Here is a 20,082-nt window from a genome sequence, read left to right as displayed (position 1 = left end):
GCCGAAGGCAGACGCCCAACGACTGAGCCACAGAGCGTCTGCCTTCGGCTCAGGTCATGATCCCGGGGTCCTGGGATCGAGCCCCGCATCGGGCTGCCCGCTCAGCGGGAGCCTGCTTCTCCCTCTCCCACTCCCCCTGTTTGTGTTACCTCTCTTGCCGTGTCTCTCTCTGCCAAATAAATTAAATAAAATCTTTAAAAAAATAAAAATAAAAAGATTTTAAGTAATCTCAACACCCTACATGAGGCTCAAACCTTAAACCCAGAGATCAAGAGTCACATGTTCTACCACTGAGTCAGCCAAGTGCCCTGAGAATTCAGTGTTCTTTACTAATGATTCTTGTGAGGTAAAAAAAGAATACATATGGCAGGCTTTTGTTCCCACACGATACCTGGTTTCCCTTTGCAGTTCCTTTTTTTTTACCTGCATAGAATAATAGTTCCTCACTGGTGGGAAATCTGTTAGGGCCAAGAATACTACTACAGATTTTACCCCTTCCAAGTATCCATTTTCATGGCTTGTTTCTGCTGTTAGTTTCTGTATTACTCACTTTGCCTGCTCTCATTTCCTGTTCAAGGATTACCTTAGTTTATTAAGAACGTTTCAACTCTGCAATGAGCCGGGACATTTATTTATTTATTTATTTATTTTTTTAAAGATTTTATTTATTTATTTGAGAGAGAGAGAGAGCACATGAGAGGGGGGAGGGTCAGAGGGAGAAGCAGACTCCCTGCTGACCAGGGAGCCCGATGCGGGACTCGATCCCGGGACTCCAGGATCATGACCTGAGCCGAAGGCAGTCGCTTAACCAACTGAGCCACCCAGGCACCGGAGCCGGGACATTTAATGAGTTCTAGGCAGCCAGATGTTTGTTGAGTCTCTTCATTTATTCATTACATGGCAGTGGACTGCTTGCTCTTTACCAGGCACTGTTGGACACTGGAATTCTAAAGAGAATAATTCTTCCCCTCAAGAAACCCGGTCAAAAAAGACTAGGGAATTGGGGTGTCTGGCTGGCTCAGTCAGTGGAGCATGCAACTCTTAATCTCAGGGTTGTGAGTTCAAGCCCCACATTGGGCATGGAGACTACTTAAAAAAAAAAAAAAGGAACAGTGGAAAGAAACATGACAACTAATTGTAGAATGATCTTTGATTGGATCCTAGATGAAAAAAGCACTAAGGGACATGTGTACAATTGAGGAAATTTTAATATGGACAATATGTTAAATGGTACTGTATCAGTGTTAAATTTGAGTGTTTTAATTATAGTGTGATTATATAAGAGAATGTCCTTGTTCTTAGGGGATACATGCTGAAGAGCTGAATGTATCACAGAATCATATAATGAGAAAGCAATTGTGGCAAGATGTCAAAGCTTGCAGTCTAGTAGGAGTGATAACCATGGACAAAAAATAATTAAAATACATTGCATAAAGTGCTATGATAAAGATATTCTAAGATAAGGAGTGGGACAAAGCAGGGTGACCACTTATGGAAGCAGATATGGTCAAGGCCTCAAAAGAAACATTTTAGGGGCGCCTGGGTGGCTCAGTCGTTATGTGTCTGCCTTCGGCTCAGGTCATGATCCCGGGGCCCTGAGATCGAGCCCCGCGTCGGGCTCCCTGCTCGGCAGGAAGCCTGCTTCTCCCTCTCCCACTCCCCCTGCTTGTGTTCCCTCTCTCACTGTGTCTTTCTCTGTCAAATAAATAAAATCTTAAAAGAAAAAAAGAAAACACATTTTAGGATGAACCTTAATGAGTAGGAAATAAAATGCACAAAAGTACGGAGTTGGGAAAGAACCTCCAGGAGTGTAGGGTGGGGAGATGTAGATAATTTTTTTTCTTCTCATTTCTTCCCTCCCTACCTTCCTTCCCCTTCACCATACATAGCCACTGAAAGTAGTATCTCTTCAATTTCTTCCTTTTGGGGCCTTACATAAAAATAGTGAAAAACACTGGTGGAGAAAAAAAAAATGTCTTTGGTCTTGAAAGTCTGAACTTGGTGTAAATGACACACAGCTGGATGGATGGTGTTTATTTGGGAAGTAAAGAAGACAGACGCCATTGATTGTTTCCTCTATCATGTTAAAGTGGCAGCCCTGAATACACAGTCTCTGGGGTCATAGCTATTGCTGGATCTTGGTGTAAGAGCTGGCTTTGGCAGACCTGCTTTGGATCCAGTTGCTTTGAATAAGGTTGTCTTAAGAGCCTCACCTAGAGTAGGTAGCTCCCTCACACATCTCACATAACCAGAGAAAGGAACCAACTTGAATACAGACCAGAGAGTGCTGTGCTCTCTGCAGAACAGACTTTTAGAATAAAGGACAGCCCTCAAAAGTTATTAAACTGGAGCCCAAGATACTGAATGGTGGCTCCATGCTCCCTAATCCTATTCCCGTGGGAGACTCAATTACAGCTATTCCCATCCTGGTTAAAAAACCAGTTTGCTCTGACTGCCCAGACTTCCCCACGGGCTGCATTCTTGCCCATGAGCTCATTGTTTTGGCTTCCCTGTCTGTATAAATCCACTGCCAGAGCCAGAGGACTCAGCCTGGGCCCCCTAACTAGCTGGGGCTGCATTCCATTCAGAATTTCGCCACCCCCACTTGGTTTTCTTCCCGCCCTCATGTGGTCACATGTGTGTGTTTATTCAAGTTAGCCTGGGACAAGGTGTGCTGGGAAAGCCAGCCAAGGAAGCAGACAAGGAAAAGAATGTTTAACTGTTGGGTTTCAACCGGGATTTGATCACTTTTCCACTTTATTTTGATTAAGAAATGCCTTCAGTTCTGTGCCCCTAAAAAAAAAAAAAGTTAATTTCTTCTCTAGTAGGAGGAGCTGGTTTCAAAAATTTTGCTACCCATTTCAGTCTCCCCTACTTGGCTGCTCTGACTCTCCAGTGTTCAGAGTTCACAGGGAGGTAGGGGTTTTATCTGGGAAGCCTTACCTTTGTGTGCATTTCATTCCTGAATCTCGATGCCCAGATCTCTATGCATCCCCATCCTCAGCTCACACCTCCACTTCTGAGGTTGCCTGGAGCAGTTCCTACCCCTCTCCTATCCTTGGTGGGACCGTGGGGAGGAGGGCAGCTGGGCTGCTGCAGAGAGCAGCTGCTGGGTTTCACTGCTTTGTTACTGAAATCTCCTGAGAGGATAGCTTGTTTATTTCCTTAGACCCTGAAAGCCCAGATCTAAGGCAAGGTGGGCCCACCCAGGCTGAGGGTTTTGGGAAGGGCAATTCTCTTTTGTGGTAAATTTTGAATTAATACTGTATGCTTACGGCAGTATGCTCCTTTCCTCTAACGCTCTCTTCATTTCGAAAAACAAAACTGCAGACTGAGGTTGTGGGAGGTGACATTTCATTTCTCAGAAATCCCTCATCAGGCAAAGTAGAGAAACAGAAAGGGGGAAATAACTTTCGTGTCAAAATGTTTTGTGTGTGAGCGTGTGCATGTGTGCATACGTGCGTGTGTGTGCGTGTGTGTTTTGAAATGAGGTGGCTTGTTTTCAGCTTTAAGGAACAACAGTTCTGGAGGAGCTTGGTAATAATGGGGAGGAAGGTTTCTTGCTCCTGCTTCCCTGACCTTTCCCCCACCTCAGAGTTCGGTAGTTGGGGTCAGGTCTGCAACAAAAAAGGTCTCTGTATCTTCCTTTACCATGAGGAGCCATGAAGGATATATCAGTGCTACTGAATGAAAGAAAACTCCAAAGACAGAATAAGGATTTGGTAAGCAATCCCAGATATAGGTTATTTTATTTTATTAAAGGTTTTATTTTTAAGTAATCTCTATACCCAATATGGGGCTCAAACTTATAACCCTAAGATCAAGAGTCACATGCTCTACTGACTGAGCCAGCCAGGCGCCCCAGATATAGCTTATTTTAAAAAGAAATGCAGCTGCATTGCTTTTAAGTACAGGACTTTGAGTGATAAAGTTTGTCTTAGGGACAAAACGGTGACTCTAGTAATACCTAAGTGTAGGTTTCATGACCGTGTACCTTAAACTAAGACCATGGATATTATTTCCTTGGATCTAAAATGCTGAATACATTTTTTTTTTAAGATTTTATTTATTTGACAGAGACACAGCAAGAAGGGAACACAAGCAGGGGGAGTGGGAGAGGGAGAAACAGGCTTCGCACTGAGCAGGGAGCCGGATGCGGGGCTCGATCCCAGGACCCTGGGACCATGACCTGAGCCGAAGGCAGTCACTTAACCGACTGAGCCACCCAGGCGCCCCAAATGCTGAATACATTTGAAAGTATTTTTAATTCCCTGAAACTTTGGGTTGAAAAACTTAGGATTTTCCTAAAATGCTGGCAAGTCATGAAAGGCATTTGAAAACAACAAAAACACTTACAGCCATCCAAGTTCTGGAACACTGTGGCCCAAATTACTGAGTATTTTGATAAAGGGTGCCTTATGGGAGTGCAATTGAGTAACAGAACAAAGGAATTAGGTGGAATTTAAAGAGTGAAAAGACTACCCTAGGTCTCAGGCCTTTGTTTTCTCCCCTGTACCCTATTTTATTATTGTGATGATTTAAAGAGAATATATACAATTGCTTTACCCTAAAGCACTATACAAAACATAAGGAATGTTAGGAAATGTCGCTTAAGGGTTTACTCTATTAGCCATTTCCAAGTCACTGAATTCCCTGGAAGAAGCCACTAGGAAGCAGACATCAGTAGATAGGACCTTAAAAAGGTTCTATAGCTATGTTGGGAAGGCCAGAGGTAACACAAACAGGATTCTCCATGGCCAGGCGGAGCAGGAGTTCAGCCAGATGGAAAAAATCCCAGGGGTCAGTAAACTACCTGCCAAATCTGCCTGAGTGCCTATATGGCCAGCCAGCTAAGTGTGATTTTTGCATGTTTAAATGGTTGGAAAAACACTTTGTGACATGTTAAGCTTACATGAAATTAAAATTTCAGTGTCATAAGTTTGAACACAACCATAGCCTCTTTGTTTACATGTTGTTTCTGGCTGCTTTTGTGCTACAGAGAGTTGATTGGTCACAACAGAGATTCTATGGCCTGCAAACCCAAAATATTTACTCTCTGGTCCTTCAGAGAAAAGGTTGCTCACTCCTCTACCAGAGCCAAAAAGGAGTCACATTATGTGATGAAAGAGGCAGGTCATCCAGAAAGCAGCAGCAGGGTGGGGAGGGAGAGATGAAAGAAAGGAGGGGTACTCTGGTTCCAAGGGCAGATCCGTTCTGTCCCTCTCATCAATGGCAGGGCCTTTGCCACCATACATTTTAGCCCAGAGATCCCAGGGACACGGTCTCCTCCTTTTTCGGAGCAACCCTACCATCTTTCCTGGTTTCGTTTCTTCCTCATTCAAAGTTCTGTAGAATTGTGTCTTTTTTTTCTTTAAAGTAAGCTCTACGGGGGCGCCTGGGTGGCTCAGTCGTTGGGCGTCTGCCTTCGGCTCAGGTCATGATCCCGGGGTCTGGGATCGAGCCCCACGTCAGGCTCCCTGCTCAGCCGGAAGCCTGCTTCTCCCTCTCCCCCTGCTTGTGTTCCCTCTCTGGCAATCTCTCTCTCTGTCAAATAAATGAATGAAATCTTTAAAAAAATAGAGTAAGCTCTATGCCCAATGTGGGGCTTGAACCCACGACCCCAAACATGCTCCACTGATTGAGCCAGCCAGGTGCCCCTGTAGAGCTGTGTCTTAAAGAGACTGAGGTAAGGCACAGAAGAGTACAGCATTGCACATCCTAACCCCAACCAGGGATCTTCCTAAATTGAGCCCATCCCTCCTCTACTGAGGTCCTTCCCCAGGCCACTCCAACAGTTCTCTGGTGCTGCCCGAGGAAATGCCCTGGTTTGTCCACTTCCTTCTGCACCTCCCCTTCAGCTGATAGGCCGGTTTGCTTCCCTAGGGTCTGACTGCCATGCCTCATGCATACCTTGTTTTGGACTAGTGTTGCACATTCGTCCCTCAAATTCTACCTTCAGATCTCAGCCCCAAAACACCCTCTAGAGTTTCCCCAGTCTCCTGGGTTAAGAGCCCAAAGTCAGACTCAGAACTTGTGCTGTCTAGTTTGAGATTAACCCAAACTGTTTATTGCTCTTGAAAGACTCAGACTTAGGTACTTTCCTGAAGAAAGATACTTCCTGTGGAAGATGCCCCGTCCCCGCCCTTGAAAGCTAACACCTCTTCATCACCTGCCTGTGACAAATAAGCCCCCTCTGTTCTAACTTTCCCACCCAGCTGCCTCCCAGCACCAGAGATGGTGGATTTGAGGGGTGTTAATAGGAGAGGGTGGGAACGTGGGAACCTCTACCACATACACCCAAACTGCAATCTCTAGCCTGATTCTCTGTGGTTCAAGGAGAGGGGAGGGCTCCCTGATTCAGTTCACTCTAGTCGGGGAGCAGGTTAAGTTAAAGTGAAGTCTCTAAAAAATAAAAATAAAACGAAGTCTCTATCTGTAAAACTAGGCAGAAGGGAAGAGTGAAAAATGAAAGAGGATCTGGTTGGAGAGAATCTGGAGGGGAGCTTCTCCTTGCATGTTGTTCTCACTCTATCCCTCCCACTCTGTCCCTCCAACCATATCTCTGCTCAGAAGGGCTACTGAGAGAGGGAGCCTCAAGGCCGGGACACTTGCCCCGGGCCAGCCAGTGGGCCCTGCGTTCTGCTTCACTCCTAGTTAGCAGGAAGGTTGAAGCTGGCTGAGTGAAGAGTGTGGGTCTCCACAGACCCAACCCCTGCAGCTGTGAACACCTGCTTGCAGGGAGGCCCAGGGGGTTGGGGAAGTCTAAGAGATAAATTTAGTCTGAAGGCTGCAGCTTAATTGGGTGGGTAGTTACCCTGGGGAAGCTGGGAGGGGGGAGGGGAGAGGAATTCTGACCCCGCTGAACTGAGACCTCACAAGTTCACCCCCAAGTACACTGATAGAGAAACACAATCCCCTTCCCCCAGCAAACACTCAGAAATGAGGAGCACTCAGCAAGACACTGGCTGGTTTCTGCACGCTTGATCTCTCGTGCATTATCAAGATTGTTCCTATAACTACCCCACCCCCACCTCAATTCTCAGGGGTCCAGTTCCTCTGTGTCCTTCCCTAAATTTCCCCCAGTGCGCCAAACCTTGGGGCCCCTCCACCACATCTCTCTGGCCTTGGCTTGCAGCTTCCTCTCTCCCAAGTCCCTCTAGAGGGTTTCCGAGGTCAAAGGAGAGGTGTCTGGCCACACTACTCCCCTAGAAGGGACTAGGAAAAGGGGTTGCTCCGGGTCAAATTCCCCTTCCTGAAAGCTTCCACATTGACCCCATACTGACTTCAGTGACCAGAGGGAAGAATCCTTAGGGGCTGCACTGCATCCTAGCTTTAAAATGAAAGGGGAAAAGGGGCAACCCCCCCCGAACGAAAGCCCACATATCCTGAGAAGTCAGAAGCTGGTGGCTGTGAGGGAGCTCAGGGGCAACCACAAAGAGCAAGGAGGTGCTGAAGCTGGGGGTGCCCTAAGAGGGGCTGTGGCTGCATTCCCCACCTGTGATTGGTTCTCAGACTCAGGCCAAACTCCAAACCTGCCCAGCAACAGCCCTGAGAGGCCCTAAGAGGGAGGGGAACTTCGGAGAAGTCAGCTGAGCTGGGGCCACCGCCCAGGCTGCCGCTTCCAGGAATCGCTGGGAGGGCCCCAGCTATTCACTGCCACCCCTCCCTTGGTCTTAGGACTCGGCCTGCAGCCCTTGGTTATCTACTGGGCTGGCTCAGGTCCCACTTCCCTGGTCCCCCACATCTCTGATCCCCTTACAGGTTCACCAGAGAGAGAACATGTCTAATACCTTGTCTTCAGGCTCAGCAGAGACACCGAGACCGAGACCGGGCTTGCCTTGCCCTTTTCCTCACTCCTTCCCCAGGGCTCGTCAGTTTCATTTTCCTCTCCCTCCACTCCCTTGGCCTCCTTCGTCACCCACTGTCCTCCCAAAACGTTGCCCAAAGTCTTCCTTCTCAGCCACTTCTAACCCAGGAAAAGTCTACGTCCCAAGGTAACAGCATGACCCCAGTTTGCTGCTAGAGTAAAATCCTATATCCTCGGGCAACTCTGGTATCCTTCACAGGGTCTTGGTGTGTTCAAGGAAATAGTCACTGAGTTCAACTGTTACCACAGGCCTTTACTCATGGTCTTACTTGGTCAGACTTGTGGAGGTGCAGAGATGGGGGAGGGATGCTTCCAATGGGGATGAGTCTGATTCTGTTGCACTGCCCCCCAAGAAATCTGCCTAGACACAGGGAACCCCAAGAAATCTGGCTTCCAGAAGCAGAGACCTGGAACTCAGACTTCAGAACTGCAGGGGTCAGGGAAAGGATCTGTATTATGAAAAGGCTGACTGCTCTCATACCACCTCTAGCAAGCTTTTACCTCGAGAGATGACAAGAGCGAAGGGAGGGAGACTACGATGATACATCTCTGAAGAATGCGTCTTTGGCAGGACATCCAGTACTGCCTTGGCTCCACCCCCGACCCCGCCCTAAGTCCCCTAGAGCCAGGCCAGGCTCCTCCTCCTCCGGGCGTTTCCGCTGAGGGCAGGGGGGAGGGGCAGAAATCACTTCCTTTCCCCCCACCTTAGCAAAAGCAATAAACCAAGAGCTTAATAGGGAAATGGGTGACCGCGGAAAGGACGGGGGAGGCAGGCAGGGAGGGCCAAAGAAAGAGAACAGGAGAAAAGACCCCTGCAAAGCCAACCGCTGTTCAACTCAGCCCCAAACTGAAAGCAGGGCTACTAGATTCTAAGAGACTTTACAGAAAGACTCAGCCTACGGAGAAACCCACCATAGGCCATGCAGTTTTTCCTCAGCTCTGGAACCAAGCTCCCAACTCCATACCTAAAGTGGGAGAAGTGGTGACCCCTAGTGGTCGATGACCAACCTACGGTTGGCCAGGATCCTCTCCCGTGATTGGGGCTCACATAATAGCCTTTCTGGGCCCAGACTCTCTCCGCCTGGGCTATAGGTGCTGTTCCCCCTTCCCACCCCTCATTCTGACCTCACACTGCTTGTTTAGGTGGCCCAGGTGGCTGGGTTCCCATCAGGGCAATAAAGAGCCTGTTTCTCATTTGTCATAATCATCTTTAATAAAAAATAAATTAGTTCTGGGATGGGAACCATTTTAGGAGGTGCAGAGTGGGAGCAGAGGCTAGGGTGTCTTGTTCTATTTTTTCTTTTTTCCATCCTCTGCCCAGTGTCCCTGCTCTGGGGAGGTAGCCTCTCTTCCTGGGGTAAGGCGGGATTGGCAGTGGCTGACCCCCATCATCCCTAGCTGATGATGAGAGGTAGGGATAGAGAGACTAAGTATGGGGAGAAGCGGTCAGATGATAATGGTGGTTTAGAAGAGGTGAGGCCTCAACATGAGAACTGCAGTTTAGGGCACAAAGTTGGGGTTGATGGGGAGGCCAGTTGCTAGGCAGTCTGGATTACTAAGGAGCTGCAAACTTGCTTTCCTCTCAGCCTAGAAAAGTCTCAGGGCAACAGGCATTGTCCCCTCTCCACTCCTCTTCAGTCTGTTTCACTTCTTTTTGGGGGGAAGTAATATACGTGTAGGAGCACATGCCATATATGCCGGGCCCCGATACACACTGGGAGCCTGTGTGCACACACACCATCACACCACACACAGACGCAACCACACATCTTGATAGTCACCTTGCCACCTTCAACCACCCTAGGGGGCGTCCCTGATGAGACTAGGGCAGGCTGGAGAGCCAGAGAGTACAGAGTGGGCCGATGGGTGGGTGACTGATGGTGGCACGAGGAAACCATGAGGAGAAGGTCTCTTGGGCCCATTTCAGGCAGGCTCTGGGGGAGAACGCTCCAGGACACGGGCACAAGAGCGGCAACAGGTGGCTGTGTAGTATGGATAGACGCAGAGACGGGCCTGTACCACCAGGGGGCAATGTGGAGAGCTGTCCTTGCATTGATCATCTGGGGACAGAGGAGGCCAGGGGGCATGTCACCCAGACCCTTCCCTCCAGAGATGCAGTGCCCACTCCCACTGGTCCTCTCTCATCTCCCCCATACTTCAGTTAACTCCACTGTACTAGGGGTTAGGGGGGGCGGAAAGGGCTCCTTACCGGGGCGCTGGCTGCAGGGTTGGCTGTTACAGGGTTGTTTCCTGGAGGGCCGCAGGTGAGGAGGGCATCGGACGCTGAGGGTCTGGTTGGCGGTCAGGCACTGGACCTCCCTCGTCTGCGTACCCCCCTGGCAGGAGCGAGAACACTGCGGAGACCCCGCTATCAAATCAGACCCTCGCTATGACCAGGTTCCTCCTGAACCCCAGGCCACCTACTTCTCTGAAAGTAGTGTGTGCATGTGTGTGCTGGGCGGGGGGGGGGGCCTCTCCTGGAACACTGTGAAATCCCACATGGACAGGGCCCCCCCCGTCCTCCACGTCTACAGGAAGTGGGGCAATGATGCAGCTGGCCTTATCCTGGGACACAGAGGGGACACCATGAGAGAAGCCTCCCTTTCCCTGGCAGTCCGTGCTTAGTAGGACAAGGGAGCCAGGCACTCACCGGACTCCAGGGTGTAGAAAACCATCGGTCCTGGCAGTCCTGCCCCTGACAGGGCTGCAGGGCAGGGGGCCTGGGCAGGTGGGAACAGTTGCTGGGAGAAGTCACGTTGAACTCAGTACCCAGTTTGGACACACAGATGATGTCTCTACGCTGCGTGCCAGAGCCACATTCTGAGGAGCACTGATACAGAGGAAGGGTAGGGTGTGCAAGGGGAAGGGAGAACAGGGATCACTCCCGCCAGCCCACAGGGAATCCCACTGATGGACACCCCCCTCCCAGGCTCTTGGCTCACCTCGGCCCAGGGCCCCGTGTACCAGCACCATGTCCTCTCACAGGGTCCCAAGCTGCAGGCGCGCATGTCCGGGGGACGGCTTCCTGCTGCACAGCTCTGCTCACCGGTCCCTGCTCCTGCTCCCTCCTGGCCAGCCCCGTGGGCCTCCCCACTCCCGAGGCAGACCACAGACCGGCGCTGGATCCCTGTCCCACACTCGGCGGAGCACTGTTGAGAAGGTGACGGATTGAGGAGGAGGGGCTGAGGGTGGCGCATCCTGGATCCCCAGAGTTAGGGAGTGTCCCGGGTACCAGCCAGATAAGAGGAAGCTGTACTGGGGGTCGAGGACCCTGATGTGGGTTTTTCTCACTTATCCCAGAGTTCCAGCATCAGCAGCACCCAGCACATAATAGGGCTTGCTCGGTAAATGTATACTGAAATGTGTCCGAAAGGTCCTGGGTGTGGGGCACCAGGGACGCACGACTCGGAGAAGGGGTGTGGGGCCCACCTTGGAGCTCCAGTCGCTGTGGAACCAGGCTGTGGTACAGGGCCCCATGTCACAGGCCTCTCTGCTGGAGGGCCGCGGAGGGCCTGCCGCACACTCCCTCTCGCTCACTTCGTCACCGTTGTTCCCCACACAGCGGACTTGCCGGCTCCTCTGGCCCCGCCCGCACCGCACTGAGCACTGAGGGAGGAGAGCCTCTGAGCGCCCCGACTCCCCGGCTTCCCCCCTTCGAACCAGGCCCTGCCTTTGGTCCCTGACTCGGCGGTTACACGGCTTTATGGGCTCAGGGGCAGGCGGAACAGGTGGCTCTGGGCCCCCAACCCCTGGTTCAGTGTCTTACCGGATTTACAGACCGGGGTTTCACATGAGATCTTGTTATAGTAAAAAAGCTTCTGCTGATTCAAAAGGACTGGAGAGACCACTGCTCTCGCCCACTGGTGCCCGTTCATCTAGGGTCCTTCCCGCCCCAGCAGCCTCCCCGCCGGGTCCCGCTCACCTGGCTCCAAGGGGAGCGAACCTCCCAGTGGCCACAGAGGCGCAGCTGACACGGCTGGGTGGCACTGGGCCGAGGGAGATGCCCACAGCGCTCGGGAGGCACCGAGGAGCCGCCACCTGCGAACTCCTGCCGGCAGAGCAGCGGGCGGTGCTGGGCGCCGGGGCCGCAGGAGCGGCTGCACGACGTCCACTCGCCCGCCTCCCAGCTGTGGGCGCAGCGGCCAGAAGAGGCAGAGACACAGAGGAGGAAAACCGAGATGGGTAGGGCTGCCGTGCGTGGGGCGAGGGACCACAGCCCCGGGGTGGGGGGGCCCGCAGAGGAGAGGGAGCAGCTTCATCACTTGGAGTCTGAGTGCCCTCGTGGGGCTCGGGCTGCCAGGGTTTTCCTCCTGTCTGGGGAGCGTAAGCCTTCCTATTTTTTTTTTTTTAGGATTTTATTTATCTATTTGAGAGAGAGAGTGTGTGCACGCACAAGCCGGGGTGGGGGGAGGCAGGCAGAGGGAGAAGCAGACTCCCCCCTGAGCAGGGAGCCCGATGCAGGGTTCGATCCCAGGACCCTGAGATCATGGCCTGAGCTGAAGGCAGACACTTAACCGACTGAGCCACCCAGGCGCCCTGGGAATGCAAGCCTTTCTAATCAAACACTGTCCCTCCGCAGCCAGATCTTGCGTGCTGGGTGCAGAGTCCAGGGTGAGATCCTAAGGCAGTGTGGATGTGTCTGCCTGGGACAACTCTTGTGTTCCTAGGACCCTAGCCCTCCCTGTGGGTCATACTCACTATGGGGGGCATGGAGGACCATGGCAGGGCTCCAGGGGGGCTGGGGGCCTGGCACCCATGGCGCAGCTGTGCTCATCCAGTTCCTCCCCTGACTCACGAGAAATGCAGAGGAAAATGGGGCGCCAAACACCTGAAGTGGATGAGAGGGAAGCCAGGAGAGGCAGGATGGCTCAGAGCCCAGTGTCAGTGGGGTCCCAGACACTGGAATTTGACCTGGCACAGAGTGAAGGTATGGACCCACAATCCAGGGTGTGGGATCAAGAGTGCCAAGTCAGGGATTTGGGCTAAGGGTGCCAGGAATACAGGCTGGTGCCTGAAGTCTCACCTTTTCCACAGGATGCTGAGCACTCTGAGTGTCCCACTCGCTTCCAGTATCCAGTTGGAGACCCCAGGGGTGTCCTGGGATGGGGTGGAGCATGCATCTGGGGGATCCGCACCTGACGGTGGAGGGTGCCTGGGGTCCGGGCAGGGCGGGGCATCGAAGCGGGTGGGGGCTCTACTCTCAAAATCTCTGTGCAGGGACAGTTGAGTAGGCAAATCAAATACACCCCACTGCCTTGAAGCTCCGCTTTCAGCCCCTCCCCGCCTCCTAGGTCTGGGGAGCAGAGTCTCACCCGGCTGGAGCTGGGGGAGGTGGGGCTCTGCGGTGGTGCTCTCAAGGTTTGGAGGAAGTGAGGAGATAACATACTGATAAAAAATGCCTGGGTTTTCCTCCTGAAAGATCACCTGGGGAGAGAGAAGATAATGAATTGTCTGGGGGAGGTAAGGGGCCGCATACCACTAGCCTTCTCCTCCATCTTGTGGCCCACAGCTTTGCCCCCAGAGGGAAAGGGCCCCCATGTCCAGCAGTCCAGCTTCCCCAGGCCCCAAGCTCACGTAGACATCCACAGGCTGGGTCGTGGGGCCTCTGGCTGACAGACTCTCCCCCTTGCCCTCCTCTCGAGAAGGACGGTTGTACAGGAAGACAGTCCCGCTGGCCGAGTAGGACCCAGGGGGATCCACAGCCCAGTTTCCATTGATGATGGACTGGCCCCCAGGGCCTCGAAGGGCTGGAGATTGGAGGTCAGGACACGAGGTCAGTCACACTGTCCTCCTCCCACCCCTCCCTTAGCCACACAGAGCCCCTGATGCCCCGCACCCTCTTGGCTTCCTCCGCCACCTCCCACCTCCGCAAGGGAAGGAGCCCCTGACTTCTCTCTGCTTGGCCCATTTGCTGTGCTCAACGGGGGTGTGGAAGGCTGAACCAAGAAACCAAGACTGGAACAGGGACCCAAGACTCGGAGAATCTGGAGAGCTCACCGAGATAGTTGGAGCTGGGCCGGAGCTGGGCAATCTGGAGCTGAGAGGCCCCAGCAGGAATCGACAGGATCTTCCGATAGCCCAGAGGGCCGCCCCGGTCCGTGAGGTTGCCAGAGACGAGGCGGCAGGTGGAATCATCCCCTCCACAGACCCCGCAGCCATCCGGACGCCTGCCAGAGCCGAGGATCCCATCACAGCCGGGGCTCTGGGGGAGAGTGAGGCAGGGGCTGCCGGAAGCCACACACCGCCGCACCCCTGCCTGGTCCTCTTGGGACCCTCCAGCTCACCCTGCATCTGGATCTTCACACTGTGAGTGAGAAGATGTTCCTATGCCAGCCCACCATCCCCAGCCAGCCTCAGGGAAGCGGGGAGGTGCCTGAGGGGTTTCTTCCGGCAATTCACCTCCCAGCTCTGCTCTCACCTCCAGCTGGGCAGGTGAGAACCTTCCTTTTTGCAATCTCAGCCTAGTGTTTTGTTTCTGTGGTGATGACTAAGGAGACTGCATGCATGGGTGTGCACACACACACACACACACACTCCACCCTCTCTCACCAGACAGCGTCCGGCCACGCAGATGTCTAGGGCTCCAGGCTGACACAGGGTCCCATCCTGGACCTTTTCTGTGTGACGGACATAGAAACGGAAACCGCGGGGACGACAGTTCAGTTCACAGCGTTGGGAGCCCTGAACTAAGAAAGAGAGTGGGAGAGTGGTTAGTGGGGGTCCCTGGTGGGAGGCTGACAAAAGTCCCATCTTAGCTCTGGAACATCCTGAGCTCGCCTACATCTCCATGGATGAAGGAAACAGGACAATTCCATATTCTGAAATGTTGCTTTGAGGGTCACACAAAAGTTGAGTCAGGTCAGTTGAGGTCACTGAGATCAGCAAAGGGGTTGTGAGCCGTGAGAGAGAAGAGATACCCGAAGCCTATGATTATGTGAGCTCATGAAGGGGTTTCTTGGCATCGGGCTGACACAGGCTGAAAATCAAGTGGACAGTAACTTGGGAGCAAGTGGCCTACCGCCAGCCAGCCCCACCCTGCTGTCACCACCGGACAGGGTCTCTCTGACCATGCCCTTCTCGTGTCATGCCCGCCCCACCTCCTGGGACGGGCTTCTTCCCAGAGGCAGCCAGCCAAAGGGCACCTCTGGGCACGCCCTCTCCCAGCCTGATCCCTCTGCTGGGTTATCCATCACCACCTGACTGCTGGGCCCTGTCTGAAACCCACGCCCCTTTCCCGGCTTGTGCGGTCTCTTCACCCCAACCCTGAGAAATAAAGAAAATATTACACAGAGGGGAAATGCAAGGGCCTACAGAAGAGAAATAGAGGGGCTGGTGTCTCCCTCTCCCCATGATCCCCCAGTCTGAAGCCAGTTCAGCTTCTGAGGGGGGTGGGCTAGAAACCTCACCTTCTGTGAAGGGCTCCCACTGGTACAGCTGGCCCATGAACTCCTGGGAGTCAAAGGCTGCACACTGCAGGGCCCGGGGGTCTGGCTGCTCAGGGGGGCAGGGCTGAGGTGGGGGGGATACAGAGGAGTCAAAGCTGGGGAGGAAAATGGGGGTGTGGGTCAGGGCTGGATTTGGGGGTGTGGGAGGGGAGGTCAGGTCTGTGGAAGAGCTCCAAGGCCCCTACCCTGAGGAGGTCAGATGCCAAGGCCCTTCGCCCTCAGGTCCAGATCTGACAAGCTGAGGACCCAGACTTAGGGTCAGGGAAGCAGAATTGCAAGTCTGGGGAGGGGATGGTCCAAGGAAGAACTCACCGCTTGGCTGCAGGCTCTCAGCTGCTCACTCTCCCCAGAACATCTTGGGACAGGGCTACTGGGAGCAAAGAGGCTCCAGAGGGAACTGGAGTGGGGGCCATCACTCAGCAGAGGCAACCAGCCATCTGGGTAGTGGGGGGCAGACTCCATGAGGGACCCAGGAAGATTCCCCCCAGGTCTCCAGTGCTCCTGGCTCTGGTGGCCTCTGCCCCGAGGGACAGAAAGGAAAGGATTAGGGTGCCTCTCAGCCACCCGGAGACTGGCCCAACCTTGGGAATCTGGCGTTCGTGGCTGAGGGGACACGTGGAAGGAGCTACTTTCTCCTGGGGAGGGGATGGACGAGGGGGGCTGTGTGCCAGAGGCCTGGGCTCTGGGGTGGGGCCGTGTGGGGGCAGGCCTGGTTCTAGAAGGCACCTCCGTCTGAGCAGTTTCAGGGCTTGGGGGTCCTGCTGGGGGGGGTGGGGAGTGGGCAGAAAGTTCTGTAGGAGGGAGCTGAGTTTGAGCTGTGTGGTTTGTGGAGGCTGGTTCTGTCCTTGGAGTCAGGGATGGAAGATCTGAGGCCTGGGAGAGCTCAGCTCTGGGCGGCCCCCCGGGGTGCCTGCGATTCCGATGCAGTGGCAAAGCAAAGGGCACTCTTCCATAACCAAACATTCCGGGCTTGATGGAGTCTCGAACCTGGGACCTGAGAAGGTGTAGCAGACATGGGGTCACAGCTCTGGCCGACGCGGACCTACCTCCCCAGCCTGCTTCCTAACACCAAAGATAAGCCTCCCTAAGCCAAGCACCTTTGCTCCCTCTCCTTCATTCCCGAGCCCCGCCCCTCACCCGAGGCCCCGCCCTCCCCTCGAAGCCCCACCCCCTCACCTCCGAGCTCCTGGAATCTCCCGGGCCTCTGCTCTCCCTAGTTGGGAAGCAGGACCTCGACGTGGGCCACCTCTTCCCCGAGGCTGTGGCCTGTACAGGGGGAGGGTTTCTCGGGAAGTCTGAGGTCTGGGGCTCTGACCCCGGAGGAGCAGGGCTTCTGGATGTCTTGGGGGCCGGGGTAGGAAGGGCAGGCCCTGGTGGAGTTGAGCTGTAGGGAGCTGACAGGTCCGGCTCCTGCGCTGCACCCCAACTCCACAGGGCTGGGAGCAAGAGGCCCACTGGTCCCAAGGACCCCAGACACCCTCAGGGCCCTGACCCTCCTCGGGGGCTGTCTGAAGAGAGTGTCCAGACAACACCTGTGTGGACAAAAAGATCAGACAAAATTAGAAGGATTTTCGAGGGAACTCTACAGGGTATCTAGTCCAGTACCCGAGGGTCTAACTAAATTTGGCAAGGAGTCAGTGAGTTGGAGGGTGGGAGGAAGGCAAATGTGAAAGGCGCCATGGCTCATCAGAAGCTGCGCGAATGGCCAATCGGGCGCCTGGCCTGGAGAAGTGAGGTGGGCGCCAGGGAGAATGACAGGAGCACAACCTCTCGTCCCTTGCTTACCTCCTGATCCAGGCAGAGCTCAGGGAGGGACAGAAGCAGCATCAGACACAACCGGGGCCTGCAACCCAGGCAGACGAAGTGTTATGACACCCTCTCCCCCGCAGCAGACTCCCCACATCCTGACGCCAGCTTCTCAAAAAGCAGAAGTTTCCCATCACTTGCCCCCGCCCCGCCCAGTAATGGCCTTTCCCTCCCTTCCAGGGACAGAGCCGCCCCTCCGGCTGGCAGCCCCACACTTACCTGCCCGCCCACTTCTCCATCGCTCCTCCCTCGACGCCCCGGGCCGGGGCGAGGGGACCGGAAGTAAACACACTACTCAGGCATCTGGGTGTGGAGGGGGCGCGCTCTGTGGGGACAGAAGCCTGGTGGTTACCTCTCCTGTCTCCAGAAAGCTGGGGGTTGGCGGGGATGGCTCCTCAGAAGGGCATCTCCGAGTGAGGATGGAGGGGTGGGGGAAGGCTGGCCCACCCCTTTATGACCCTAAGGGTGAGAGCGGGAAGGAATGCTGCCCTTTCCCGACCGCTGAGGCTAGAGGGTGGGGGTCTGACCTCAGCCTCCCGACAGGGGCACAGTCCCCTCCTCTCAGCCTGCAGGAACTCCTCAGCTCCTCCCTCCTCCCCGCTGGGGCCTGCTTCCAGGCCGGCTCAGGCCACACAGGCACATGCGTCTTCCTTAAGACGATTTTCATCTGGTTTGCCTCCTGCCCTTCCAGAGGTCCTGGACAGTTGAGGGAGGCATGGCTGAGTACATGCCGATACCCACTCTGAGGAGCTGACCGGAACCCCCTTGGGCTTTCCTTTTCTTACTCGCCTCCCAGGCTTTTCTTCCTTTTTTTAACTAAGCTCCTTCTGGAACACTCGGGCGCATCTCTGCCCTCCTCAAAACACTTTCTAGCGAGAGATAAACTAAATGGGCTGATGGTTTAATCTCTAGAGAAGCAGCTGATTTTCCCATTTTATTTAACCTCCCTCTAGGGGCCAGAGTCCCTGGGCATTGATTCAATGAGGGCTTATTTCAGGCCCAATGATGATGGGCTGGGGGAACCTGGGAAGGAGAGATGCAGCTACAGCTGCCCTTGCTCCCCAACCACAGGCCTATCATTCTGGGGAGCCAGGAAGTCCATCCTGAAGTCTGGCTTTCATCATCAGGGAAGTGGAGCTGGGAACCCTACCCTGGTCTCAAAGCCCCCTGCTGCTCAGCCTGAGCCCTTCCCACCCCCACTCCCCAACCCGCTCTCAGTTCTGCTTTCCAGGAAAGAAAAAATGTTTCTGTTGGATCTGAAAGGCACCCGGGAGAGGAATCCAAGGAGCTAATGCCGAGGTGGGCCAGCTCAGGGGCAGGAAAATGACAGAGGGAAGGGCAGGAATGTACTTGGGGGTAGCAACACTCTCAGCCCCACTCCCCTCCCTGAGACCCCAAGACTTGGAAGTTTGAGGGAGGGTTTGCAGAGGTTGCGTCAGAATGCACAGGGGCACCTCAGCTGTTCTGGGTTGGGAAGGGGTTGCTGATGGCCGCTCCCTCCCCTGGCTGGGCTGGCCACTGAGGTCAGCAACTCCACCCTGATGGGGGCGTAGGGGCTCCAGAGCAGGGCCAATGGTCCACCCAAACCTTCAGCTCTCTGCCTGACTCTGTTGCTTGAGGTTGAAGAGGAGTTATGGCGGTGATGGTCACTGTCTGCCCCTTCTCTACTACTGGGTACCCTCTCCACTCCCTCTCGGCCTCTGCTTCTCTCTGCCCCCCCACCCCCCGCCCTGGGTCTGTATCTTGCTGTCTCTCTCTATGGGTCTACCCAGTACACATAATCCTGTCCTGAGCTGGGTTTGGCTTTGGCAGTTCCCTGGAGAAGTGAGGGGTGGGGGGTGGGGGTGACGTGAACTCCTGGAGCCCTGGCCAGGCCTGGCTCCCTCTCTGGAAAAGTCCTACCCCACCCCCTGCACAGCTGGTCAGGGGACTGACACCCCCTCCACCTCAGAAACAGACACACATTTGTGCTCCTCACCCCTTTTCATGTTCCTCATCTGGTGTGTCTCACTGCCCAGGGTGAGGAAAGGAGAGGTCAGAAGTGGTCACCCCCCTGCCAGGCTGGACACTGGTCTGGACAAACCTGGGCTCCTCCTGGCCATACCTCCACACTGGCCGGTGAGGATCAAGGAGGAGAGGCCTGGGCAGGGCTGACCCCTTCACTCCCAGAGGGACCCACTCCTGGGAAATGGGTTGCTGCTGCAGGGGGAGGGGGTGGGACGGCATGTTTCAGGGCTGGCTGGAGAGTCCCTGTCCTGGGGCAGAAATCCTTGGTCCTCACTGTGCCCTCCATTCCTGGGTCCTGGAGGACCATCCAAACAGGTGTCCTTCCTTTCTAGTCATCAGGCTGAGCTGGATCAAGGGCACCCCTCGGCAACCCTCCCAGGGTCCCTGGCCCCAACTCCAGGACTTAAGGGGGTGGCAGGGGCACACATCCTCGAAGGAGCACCCTCCTAGAGGATGAGGGCAGGAGGCGCCGGCGCGTGCGGGGAGGTCCTGGGTATGTTTTCCAACTTTACTCCGTGACTTAGTAGGAATTTTGGCTGATTCTCCGCCCGGGTGATGCGGCCACAGTTCCACAGGATCAGAGCCCCCTCCCCAGGAATTCGACCCCAGGAACTGGAAGATCTTCCGAGGCTACAGAGCTGGGGCCGGGGTCGCGGCTGGGGCACGACCGCGGGGCGCGGGGAGCAGGGGGGGCGGCGCGGGCGCGCGCGGCGGGGGCTCTAACGGGACCGGGGAGAGAGGGCGGCGGGGCCGGGGGAGGGGGTGGTCCCGGAGGGGTCTGTACCTGCTCTGCGCGGGCCCCGGCGGCCCGTTAACCCTTCTGTGCCCGGGCGCTCCCTGGAGGCAGCCTGGCTCCGCGGCGGCCACTCCGGCCCCTGAGCCGGGCTCGGGACACGGCCGCCTCTGGCCGCGGCTCCGCCCCCGCGCCCGCCCCCGCCCGCCGGCGCCCCGCCCGCC

At 54.9% G+C, this 20,082-nt stretch overlaps 1 protein-coding gene across 4 annotated transcripts; it reads right to left on the bottom strand.

The window, feature by feature from the left end:
- Positions 1-9,064: 9,064 nt before the first annotated feature.
- On the bottom strand, positions 9,065-20,010 carry ADAMTSL4 (ADAMTS like 4). 4 transcript variants are annotated; one of them, XM_021688042.1, is made up of 18 exons: positions 19,910-20,010; positions 17,338-17,443; positions 17,098-17,155; positions 16,489-16,844; positions 15,625-16,306; positions 15,274-15,376; positions 14,417-14,553; positions 13,865-14,069; positions 13,442-13,614; positions 13,180-13,291; positions 12,891-13,076; positions 12,566-12,695; positions 11,790-11,994; positions 11,297-11,473; positions 10,810-11,016; positions 10,518-10,697; positions 10,077-10,221; positions 9,065-9,927 (listed from the first exon to the last, which is right to left on the bottom strand). In XM_021688042.1, exons 2-18 carry the CDS (start codon positions 17,355-17,357, stop codon positions 9,791-9,793), a joined length of 3,213 nt encoding a protein of 1,070 aa, XP_021543717.1. In that variant the 5' UTR covers positions 17,358-17,443; positions 19,910-20,010; the 3' UTR covers positions 9,065-9,790. The 4 variants fall into 4 exon arrangements, with proteins under 4 accessions (XP_021543717.1, XP_044770095.1, XP_021543718.1 ...); XM_044914160.1 differs by having other exon boundaries at positions 12,891-12,964; positions 13,254-13,291; XM_021688043.1 differs by lacking the exon at positions 9,065-9,927 and having other exon boundaries at positions 10,083-10,235.
- Between the last annotated feature and the right edge of the window lie 72 nt (positions 20,011-20,082).

This window comes from Neomonachus schauinslandi, chromosome 4 (assembly GCF_002201575.2).
Source record: "Neomonachus schauinslandi chromosome 4, ASM220157v2, whole genome shotgun sequence".
In the NCBI taxonomy this organism is placed as follows: Eukaryota; Metazoa; Chordata; class Mammalia; order Carnivora; family Phocidae; genus Neomonachus; species Neomonachus schauinslandi.
The sequence above is the reverse complement of the archived record's forward strand: the minus strand, read 5'-3'. Positions and strand labels throughout refer to the sequence as shown.

Bases quoted from the DNA above. Each gene is read 5' to 3' on its own strand.
- ADAMTSL4 (XM_021688042.1), bottom strand. From the start codon at position 17,357: ATGGAGAAGTGGGCGGGCAG. The intron at 14,070-14,416 runs GTGAGAGAGGGT...ACTCTCCCCCAG, and splicing joins GCGTGGCCGGACGCTGTCTG to AGCCCCGGCTGTGATGGGAT. The intron at 11,474-11,789 runs GTGAGCGGGACC...CTCCTCCCTCAG, and splicing joins TTCGCTCCCCTTGGAGCCAG to TGCTCAGTGCGGTGCGGGCG.